Below are 11,021 nucleotides of genomic sequence, written 5' to 3'. Positions count from 1 at the left end.
TTTAAGTTTGGCAATGGCTTGACCATCACACACATATTTTGAGAAACTTGACCATCATATATAAAATGCATTTATGATAGTTTTTTTTTTTTGGTGGTTTTTGTTTAGCAATGTGCTATTGGGTTTTATGTTTGGTGGAAGAGGAGAGACTACGTTTTATTAAGTTTTGATGCTTCCCCCACCTATTTTCTTATTTAGGTAACATGGCAAGACAATTAGACAAGAATGGGTGACGTTGTCACATGAATTGGCATTTAACAACCAAGTAAGTAACAAAAATGTAGGAAATGACTATTTAAAAAACAAAATAAAATATGGTGAACTAAAATGAAAACTTTAAAACCTAAGGGATCAAAATAATAATAACAGCAAAATTAAAGTTTCAAAAATCTAAATTACTTAAAAAAAAAAAAAAAGAAAAAAGAGAAGAAGAGGAAGGGGAATTTTTTTTTTTTTAATTACATAAGTTTAGGGGGATTTTGCCAACAGTTTATAGTTTATTTGGCACGTTTTGATATTTTCAATAGAGACGTCAATGGTTTAAATTCCTCTCCTCTAAATGTTAAACTAAAACAATAAATAATAAAACACAAAAAACTTTTGGAGATTTTTGGGAAATAATGTTTTTTACTATCTATTTACCAAATGAGCAACATTTTCAAATTATTGGGATTTAATACATAAATTTGTAAAGATGAGAGGCATTTTGAAATCATGGTCTGGAAATACAATTTTAGGAAAATATCCAAAATAATTTTATAAAAGTTACTGTTCCGTCGACAATATTAGAAAAAAACATTATATTGCAAAAAAGTCCCCGGAAACTAGCACAATTACCCCCAAACAAAAACTAAAGCAAACCCACTCCACTTCACTCCTCCTTCTGACCCTTTTTTTTTCATTTTTTTTTTCTCTGTACACTTTGTTCAGCTCACCCATGAGCTATTCATGAATGGATTCCTCACCGCCGTCCGATGCTCCAAGATGAGATTCCCGACGGCCATTCTCAACCACCCAGTTGAGTCTCTCCACTTCCACCACCACCTCCTCATCAAACCTTTCTCCTCCATTGCCTCTCTCCCCGTCGACCACCACCACCACCACCACCACGACCCAAACCCAAACCCAAACCCAGACCCACTACAACCCGATCTCCCCACCCAACTCTTCTCAATCCTCTCTCGCCCCAATTGGCTAAAACACCCATCTCTCAAAAAACTAGTCCCTTCCATATCCCCATCCCATGTCTCCTCCGTCTTCTCTCTCAATCTCCACCAGCTCGATCCCCAAACCGCTCTCTCTTTCTTCTATTGGATTTCGCAGAACAAACCCGGGTTCCAACACAACGTTCAGTCGCACTCTTCGTTGCTTCACATTCTCATACATTACCATTTCATTGGCGCCGCCGAGAAGATTCGAATCTCGATGATCAAATCTTGTCAATCCCAGGACGACGCCGCCTTCGTCCTGGACACCTTGCGAAGAATGAGTCGCGAAAACAGCAACGGTGAATTTCAGTTTAAGTTTACTCTTAAGAGCTATAACATGCTGTTAATGTCATTGTCTAAGTTCCTTATGATTGAAGAAATGAAACGTGTGTATCTAGAAATGTTGGGGGATATGATTTCGCCTAATATTTACACTTTGAATACTATGGTTAATGGGTATTGTAAATTGGGGAATGTGGTTGAGGCTGAGTTGTATGTAAGTAAGATATTGCAGGCGGGGTTGAATCCCGATACGTTTACATACACTTCTTTGATATTGGGGCATTGTAGGAATAAGGATGTAGATAGAGCTTATAGGGTTTTCAACCTTATGCCGCAAAAGGGTTGTCGGAGAAATGAGGTTTCTTATACTAATTTGATTCATGGGCTGTGTGAAGCCACACGGGTTGACGATGCTCTTAAGTTGTTCTCTCAAATGAGGGAGGATTATTGTCATCCAACAGTCCGGACATATACAGTTATTATATGTGCATTGTGTGGATTGGGTAGGAAGGAAGAAGCTTTGAAGTTTTTTAAGGTGATGACGGAGAAAGGTTGTGAGCCGAATGTTCATACTTACACTGTTATAATTGATAGCATGTGTAAGGAACATAGGCTTGACAAGGCGAGACAATTGTTGGATAGGATGTTGGAGAAACGGATGGTTCCTAGTGTGGTCACATACAATGCTTTGATTGATGGGTTTTGCAAGGAGGGACAGACTGAGGCTGCATTAGAAATTTTGGGTTTGATGGAGTTGAATAAGTGCAGTCCAAATGCTCGCACATACAATGAGTTGATATATGGGTTTTGTAAATATAAAAATGTGCATAAGGCAATGGCGTTGCTTCATAAGATGCTAGAGAGTAAGCTGTCACCAAGCCTGGTCACATATAATTCTTTAATCCACGGGCAATGTAGAGCAGGTCATTTAGATAGTGCCTGTAGGTTGCTTAATATGATGAATAAAGATGGTTTAGTTCCTGACAAGTGGACTTACAGTGTTTTCATAGACACTCTTTGCAAAAGAGGGAGGGTAGAAGAAGCTCGTGCCCTCTTTGACTCTTTGAAGGAGAAAAATTTACAAGCAAATGAAGTGATATATACTGCCTTGATTGACGGGTACTGCAAGGCTGGTAGAATAGATGACGCTCAATCTTTGCTCAATAAAATGCTTAGTGAGGATTGTTTGCCAAACTCAGTCACTTATAATGTCTTGATAGATGGGTTGTGCAAAGAGAAAAAAGTGAGGGAAGCATTGTTGCTGGTGGATGAGATGGTAAAGATGGGTGTGAAGCCCACAGCTGTTACTCATACAATTCTCATTGAAGAAATGTTGAAAGAAGGTGACTTTGACCATGCTCATAGGGTTTTCAATCAAATGGTTTCATCGGGATATCAACCTGATGTATTTACTTATACTACATTTATTCATGCATATTGTAGTCAAGGGAGATTGAAAGAAGCAGAGGATGTGATGTCTAAGATGAACAGAGAAGGAGTATTACCGGATTCACTGACTTATACACTAATAATAGATGCATATGGACGCTTGGGACTAATACATAGTGCATTTGATGTGCTAAAGCGTATGTTTGATGCTGGTTGTGAGCCTTCACATTATACCTATATCTGTTTGATCAAGCATCTCTCAAATGAAAAGCGGGTGACAGAAAATAGCAATGCTGTAGGACTAGAATTTGTTTCAATCACTGCATCAATTGATTTTGTGGATGTTTGGAAGGTGATGGAATTTGAAAACGCTTTGGAGCTTTTTGAGAAAATGGTTGAATGGGGTTGTGTACCCAATGTTAACACTTATGGCAAGCTCATTATAGGACTTTGCAAAATTGAGCGCTTTGAAGTGGCACAAAGGTTATTTAATCATTTGCAAGAAAAAGGAATGTCTCCTACTGAAGATATATATAACTCACTTCTTAATTGTTGCTGTGTGTTGGGAATGTATGATGAAGCTGTAAGATTGGTGGCTACAATGGTTGAGCTTGGTCATTTACCGCATCTAGAATCCTACAGGCTACTTATTTGTGGGCTATACGATCAGGGAAACAAAGAGAGGGCTGAAGCAGTTTTTTGTAAATTGCTTCATTGTGGGTATAATCATGATGAAGTAGCTTGGAAACTTCTTATTGATGGGTTACTTAAGAGGGGGCTAGTTGATAGATGCTCACAACTGTATGATATCATGGAAAAAAAGGGTTGCCAGGTTCATCCTCAAACATTTTCGATGTTGATTGAGGGACTTGATGGGACATGATATATTGATTGTTATTTCCATTACTCTTTTTCTTTGACAATACCTATCCAAAAAAAATACTCATTTGGTTTGACAATGGGGGCTTAGAGTATATAAATAGAACATCAGATTCTTTAGACACAATTTCAAAACAAATAGGAAGTCTATTGCTCTTGCTGAAAACTTCATGCCAACTTGCCAGTAACAGAGATCTTTTTTCTAAGAGACACAAATTTGGATGTTCTCTCAACTTTCTGTAGCAGTAGCACCACACAGCAAACAAATTTTAGTGAAGATCGGGAGGCAAGTGATTCTTTACCTTCCTCAAATTCTGATTTGTAAATCCTTTAGTTCTTTTCCTGGTACATTTGCTTTTACTTTTATAAAAAAATTCTGATCACAGCTTCTTTAAGTGGAATCTCAAAAAGAAGAATAAGTTCTCAGATTCTACTGGCTTGAAGGATTATTTTCTTGAATTTCAATTCACAATCTTTGTCTGGCTTATACATTTGTTTGTTTTTAATCTTGGATCCTTATTGATTGAGTAGTTATTTACTACTTTTTCTCTCTCTTCTTAGTGATGACAATGTTTAATTGATGCCTATCTATTCTGATATTCACGATGTTGTTGACATGATCTGGAAAGAAAACTCAATGAGCTAGGTTTTCACATGGTTTATCTTTGAAAACCATTAATTACATTTGATGGAATAATGTTTACATGTGTTGTGAAGGCTTGTTGCTTACACCTTTAAACTGAAGCATTTTGAATGCTAAATTTTATGACTGGTTACGTTATATAATGAAATGAACACAGTTATAATAAGCACTCCATATCCTGGGATATGTTGATTATTATGCTATATATGTCAGGCAAGCACATTATAAATTATGATTGTGTTCCCCAAGTTATATGATAGCATAGGTTCTCTGTTATCTTATCTGGGCTGTTTGTGGCATGGCAAGGATTGCTGCACTGCATGTCCCTGAAAATAACAGTGATGCTTATAGAATATGTATGTGCACGCGCACATAAATTTAAAGTGACGACGTACTTGCTATGAAAGATTTGAAGCACCGATAGATCAGCATCATTTGTGACTCTCTCCCTGATACTCTTCTCTCCTTAAATCATCTATAAAATGTTATTGCAAGTAGTGTTTTCATAATGTCTATAAAATCCACTCACTATACCAACTTTGGTGTAAGCAACATCACCCCAAACTCCAAGAAACACATAAAATACATCAGTAAAAGGAAGTATCAGAAAGAGAGGACTCAGAGAATGGGTGTGAGTCAGAGTTGCCACAGCCAAGTTTACTCATCTCAAGACTAAATAATCCTGCCAAAAAGGAAGAAAGAATAAATAAATAAATAAAATCAAATATTAAATAAGCTTATAAGTTTTTAGCTCAAATGCCACCTCCTATTATAAGAATGGGAGTGGAGAGTGAGTTGTGGTTCAAGACTCACTATGAATAAATTATTTTTATATAAAAAAAAATTACGAATAAATTTTAAATTATACATTGTATGAAGACTCACTAAATTGTAAAGAAAGACTGAATAAATTATAAATAATATATTGTATGGAGAATGTTGGGAAAGAAAGATTGGGCAACCAGAGCAGCAAAGTAGCCATGTATTTTCAATTGATAATGTGCTTTAATTGCACTGTGTTATCTTTGATCATTTATTTTTTTGCTTGTTTTGTTTTTTCTGTTATTCTGCTGTATACTTCCCATGTACGAGAATAGTGTTTTATTGAATTATACATTACTTATCATTTTTTTTAATATATAAAGTGAGAGAATTCTTTTCCTGGAATATCTATGGAGACTGATGTTTTTCTTCATGATTAGTTTCTGTTTTAGTATTTAACCTTTCTGATTACTTTTATTTATGACTTTACAGGCTGTAGGGTTTTTTCTAACACTTGAGGGAGGGTGCTCTGGTCTATCCTTAGTACTGAATGAAAAATTTTGTTTTGTTAACTGGCTGAACTGAATATTGTTGGATCTGCTGAGCTATCAATGTGACAGATGATTAAGGTAAAGGAATGTATGCCTCTATGAATTTTTTAATCTCTATGACACATGCATAAACTAACCTTTTACACGTTGATGCACAAACTTGCCCATTTTGATCTGATATTTTCTGTTATATCTTAAGTAGTCTCTAACTGACTGAACTGAATACTGTTTTCTCTTTTTTATGGCTGAACTGAATTCCATTAATAACTGGCCGTTTTGATAATTTGGAACAACTAGATGAATTTATCAGATTTTTTAAGGAAGCCCCAATGACCATAGAATATTTTTTTTTTTGACAGGTAATAAAACTGAATGCAAGTACACTAGGAATATACTAGTAGAACATCACAATAAAACTCTAAAATTACAGAAATCAATAAGCTCAACTAAATTAGAAAAAGAAAACATGCCAATGATCATAGATAGAACCTATCCAATTATTACACTGCAATGGTTGCTGTTTATGGACTAACTGTACGTACTCTGTATTTTTTTTGGGTTCAATATTAGCAGTGCAGTTCATATAACAATAAATCTTTCTCAAATTATAGATCTATGACATAATCAAACCTGAACAAACAAAATGTTGAATTAAATTGAACTGCTCTACTGGGGGTTATCACTCATTTTTGTACTTGCTGTTTTATTTTCCAATTATTTATTCAATTAAGAGAAGAACAGAGTGTAGTAAAAAGCAGAATATTAGGAATCCTCTTATCCCATTCAAAAGGATATCATCTCATAATCATCTATGACTGTTTATGTGTATAGCATTACTGCTTGATGGAATTTGGAGGGATGTGGGACACATGGCTGATGCTAATTGGTATTCTTGTGATTGGTTGAATTGATAATTTCTTTTATGGTTCATATTATGGATTGGGTTCATTGCAACTGCTTCCACCTGTCACCATCATTAGTCATCTTGGTCAACAGTTAAGATTCCCCTGATCTTCTCGAACAACCGCTCCTACTCTGGCTATGTTCCTATTTCTGAGTAGAACCTCTTCAAAGTTTACTTTATACTAGCTACTTGGTGGTGGTTCTTTCCACTTGATGATCCTTCTAGTACCTGCTGCTTCCTTGTTTTCTAAGTTTTGCAGGTAATCATTTTTGTACTCTGCTGTAATGAACACTGATACGCTGGCCTCCTTTGCTTCACCAATTCAACACTCCCTTAATTTTGTATATTCATTCCACAAGCAAATAGGACTGGAGTCTGTAATTTTTTTAGGGTTTTATTTATTTATTTTTGGTATCAAAGCAATTTGGGTGTAATTAATTTTCTTTGAGACCCTCCCTGATTTTAAACATTTTCTTTTTGATAACCTCCCTGAATTTAAACAAGATAATATTGCTTCTAGGACAGTCTCCTACTACATGTTATTATTTCTAAAAAAATTGAGCGGGCATACCAATTGGTCCAAGGGCTTTTGTTGGGTGCATCTAAGCAAGAGCTTGAATTACTTCCTCTACCTAAATTCCTGTAAGAGCATATCGTTCATCTCAGTTGTGACTGTCCTGGCTACCTTGCCTAACAAATATTCAACATTTTGTGGGTTTGAGGATGAAAATATTTTTGTAAAATAACTCACTGCAACTTCTATAACCTTACCATTCTGCTCATGCCACTTTCCTTGGCTACCTCTGATTTCTTTTATCTCATTTATACATCTCTGTGTAGCTTTGAGTGGAAGAATTTTGTTTTTTTGTTTTGTTTTGTTTTGTTTTTATCGCCTTCCTAGAGCCATGCCCTTCTTGATCTTTGTTCCTACATAAGTTCTTGCCATTACATTAGTTCATTTATCTTTTTTCTGAGTTCTTTAATAATCTCCATAACTTCTGGTTGAGTTCCTTTACTATTAGCCTGCAGCAGCATATATTTCTTGTGTTTGATTGGCCTTTGCACATTACCAAAGCTGTGTTTGTTCCACTAGTCTTGAACATGTGTTTCTTTCATCTTCTAATATCACAACAGAAAAATGGCCTTCTCTAAGGCCTTCAAAATGTTGGCCATGGCTATAGTTTAGCAGTCATGCTGCAATAAGTCACAATGTGACACCAAATATCAAACTTGGTTTTTAGAAAGACTACTGGAATTGTTTCAGTTTTTTGTTGTGCTGAAAATGTTGTTCTTCTAGCATCTAAGATTATGCTCTTTAATTCCATTTTTCCTACTTTCAGCTAGTGAATCTTATCTGTAGTCTTTTTATCTCAAACTTCATTAATTTTGTGCCTTGTTTAATTTAGTTCATAGAAATGGTGACTAAGAAGTGTTGGATCAAAGCATAATACTTCTTTTAAAGTTGATCCTGTAGGGTTTCAATGTTGAAGGGCAAAAAACTCTAAGCTCTTGGTGTATCAATTCCAGATGATTATGAGGCTGGTATGGCTGCTGCAGATGGAGCCACCAATTGTGGAACACTTGCTATTACTTTACATTGCTTGCTTGCCTAGCATGGTGGTCATGGCTCCATTTGATGAAGCTGAACTGATGCACATGGTTGCCACAGTGGCAGTCGTAGATGACAGACAGACCCAGCTGCTTCAGGTATCCAAGGGCAATGGTATTGGAGCAGCTCTTCCTCTTAATAACAAGGGAACACCTCCTGAGGTTAGCATAACTTACCATTAAACATACAAAGAGAAGGATACATAACAAACAAATAAATTAAACGTTTTTCCTTTTTCAATAATTGAATTGATTGGAAAGGGCAGAATAATGTTAGAAGGATGCAGAGTTGCTGTTTTGGGATACAATTCTATAGTTCAACAATGTCTACAAGCAGCAAGTATGCTGAAAAGCAGAGACATCTCTGTGACAGTAGCTGATGCAAAATTTTGTAAACCTTTGGATGCAGATCTCAACAAGCAATTAGCCAATGAGCATGAAATCCTAATTACAATGGAAGAGGGTTCAATTGGATGTTATGGACCTCATTTATTGCACTACCTAAGCTTAACTGGTATTTTGGATGGACCCCTTGAGGTAATTTCCTTCAATGTTAGATTCTTCTTACTCCCTTTTAAGATTTTGGGATCAAGGCTTAATTGTTGATGTTTTTTATATTATTTTTTCCTGATCCTAATTGTTTTAGAGCCTTCTTTGCAGTTGAGAGCAATGGTGCTTCCTCACAAGATCATATTTGAGGAAGCTCAGCTCTCCGCAAGATATATTTCAGCAACAATCTTATCTCTCTTAGGAAGGCCAAAAGAAGCTCTTCAGTTCAAGTGAGCACACGCATGGAAAGAAGTTCCTGACAAGGAATTGTTTTAGGTTTCTAGGAGCTTGTGAAATTCCAACTCAGAATGCTCGTTAAGGGGTACTTATATTTAGTGGTTAATAATCTTCAAATGCCCATAGTCTTAAATCATATGTTCACTAGTTTCAAGTTCAAAGTTGAATCAATGAGGGCATAATGCATATTAAATAAAATTGTTGTAATGAAGATCGCATTAAACATGAAATTATACAACGGTCCAAGCAAAGAAATATTAGTCTTATACATGACAATTCACGAGTGTGTGCTATTTTTTTTTATCCGTTATTTCCAATTAAAAAAAAAAAAATCATTTAGCAGATGGAATATATGAAGTTACATAAAGATAATCTAAAGTCATTTACGCAATAAACTCTTGTCTATCTTCTCAAAAAACAAAAAACATTCTAATTAAACATAAGTTTGGGTCCTAACCTGTTTCTAATCATTGGTCAGTCGTTCACAATGTACTTAATGGCCTGTTTGGAAGTTTAAAAAGGAGGAAGAGTAGAGGGAGGGAGAGTAATTCAATTGCCTTGTTTGAAAGTTTTTTAAGGAAGGAGGGGGAGGAGTTTTGAGGGGTTTCAACCACGTCTAACCCCTCATTTTTAATTCCCTCAAATTGGAGAGATTTGGAGGGAGAGTAGAGTAAATAAATTATTGACTAGATAAATTTTCCAATTTATCCTTTCTAAATTAATAATAGATTAATGTTGCAAGTCCATTTTTAAATAGGAATAAATTTGTCTATTTTAATCATTTTCTCTCATCTCCATCCTAATTTTTAAAATATCCAAACAAGAGGAAGGGTTAATTACTCTCTTATTCTTTACTAATTTTAAAAACATCCAAATAAGAGAAAGGGGAACCATTTCCCTTTACTCTTCTCTCCACTACTCCCCTCTACTCTCCTCCCTCTCTAAACTTCCAAACAGGCCATAAGTTTCAATTAAGAAGTTGGTGGATCGATCAACCATCTTGATAGTAGGGAAAATATTCTTACGCACTAGATAATATGCACTCTATATACACAGTGTCCATATTTTTATATGCGTTGTCCACCTTTTTTTTATACTCAAAATATAAAATGCGTGATGTGTGTAGATGATGTGCATGAGAAAGGGATGTGGACATCATAATTGGTATACATAAAAAATACCATTTCTAGAATGAGGAGTATCTTCCCATCACCAAGAACCACCTCACAAATTATTTGAGGATGATTTTTGTGCGAGTTTGATAAACCCCACAAGTTTTGAAGTTCTTGAAAATATTGATAATAGTAGCCTTATATGAGTCTTGAACTCTTTTAAGTCTTATACAACACCCACACCTCTGGGATTTCTAAATTCCACACTTTGAGTTTTAAACCACCCCCCCCCCCCCCCCAAAACAATTTTGGGTTTTTTACCGTTCCACATTTCACATACATCAAAATGTATTAATTCCAAAATTCATGAATCTTTTTGGACTATGGGAATGGTTTCTATTTTCTAGTCATCTAACTTGTGTTGTGTATTTAAGAGTTAGACCCTTTGAGATATACACCACTGTCAGTTTTTTTAAGACTTTCTTCCCTCTTCTCTTGTGTGTGTCTGTTAAATATTTAATATTCTCAAAAGAAAAAACAGTAGGTTAATCCTACATCGGAAAATGAGTGTGAGTTAAAAATGTTTAAAACCTGTGTTATGTATCTAAGAGTTAGGTCCTTTTAGATATACACCATTGTCAGTTTTTTTAAGACATTCTCACTTTGTGTGTGTTAAATATTTATTATTCTCAAAAAAAAAAAAAAAAAAAAAAAAAAAAAAAAAAAAAAAGAAAAAAAAGAAGAAGTTTGAATACACATTTCACACTGAAACAAATTAACTATGCCTAAGACATATCTCAACTACTAAAATTTAAATATGCTAAACAACAACGCAACAATGATGATACCATGCCACAAAGAAAATGACTTAAAAATACTAAAAGATTTTGCAATCTT

At 35.2% G+C, this 11,021-nt stretch overlaps 2 protein-coding genes across 9 annotated transcripts; both read left to right on the top strand.

The window, feature by feature from the left end:
* The first annotated feature begins 883 nt into the window (after positions 1 to 883).
* Positions 884 to 4,043, top strand: LOC115971336 (pentatricopeptide repeat-containing protein At5g65560). The gene has a single exon (XM_031091200.1). The coding sequence runs from the start codon at positions 949 to 951 to the stop codon at positions 3,760 to 3,762; it is 2,814 nt and encodes a 937-aa protein (XP_030947060.1). The 5' UTR covers positions 884 to 948; the 3' UTR covers positions 3,763 to 4,043.
* A 1,616-nt stretch (positions 4,044 to 5,659) lies between these two features.
* Positions 5,660 to 9,288, top strand: LOC115971337 (1-deoxy-D-xylulose-5-phosphate synthase-like). Of its 8 annotated transcripts, none has more exons than XR_004087305.1 (5): positions 5,660 to 5,792; positions 6,695 to 6,877; positions 8,146 to 8,388; positions 8,636 to 8,763; positions 8,887 to 9,288. XR_004087305.1 is itself a non-coding variant. In XM_031091201.1 (3 exons), exons 1-3 carry the CDS (start codon positions 5,784 to 5,786, stop codon positions 8,604 to 8,606), a joined length of 366 nt encoding a protein of 121 aa, XP_030947061.1. In that variant the 5' UTR covers positions 5,660 to 5,783; the 3' UTR covers positions 8,607 to 8,629. The 8 variants fall into 8 exon arrangements, 3 of the variants coding, with proteins under 3 accessions (XP_030947061.1, XP_030947062.1, XP_030947063.1); XR_004087304.1 differs by having other exon boundaries at positions 8,093 to 8,388; XR_004087303.1 differs by having other exon boundaries at positions 8,081 to 8,388.
* The last annotated feature ends 1,733 nt before the right edge of the window (positions 9,289 to 11,021 follow it).

The sequence above is a fragment of the Quercus lobata genome, chromosome 12 (assembly GCF_001633185.2).
Source record: "Quercus lobata isolate SW786 chromosome 12, ValleyOak3.0 Primary Assembly, whole genome shotgun sequence".
Lineage (NCBI taxonomy): Eukaryota > Viridiplantae > Streptophyta > Magnoliopsida > Fagales > Fagaceae > Quercus > Quercus lobata.
This window is presented reverse-complemented; position numbering and strand designations above follow the sequence as displayed.

Bases quoted from the DNA above. Each gene is read 5' to 3' on its own strand.
- LOC115971336 (XM_031091200.1), top strand. From the start codon at position 949: ATGAATGGATTCCTCACCGCCGTCCGATGCTCCAAGATGAGATTCCCG.
- LOC115971337 (XM_031091201.1), top strand. The intron at 8,389-8,492 runs GTTAGCATAACT...TGGAAAGGGCAG, and splicing joins ACAAGGGAACACCTCCTGAG to AATAATGTTAGAAGGATGCA.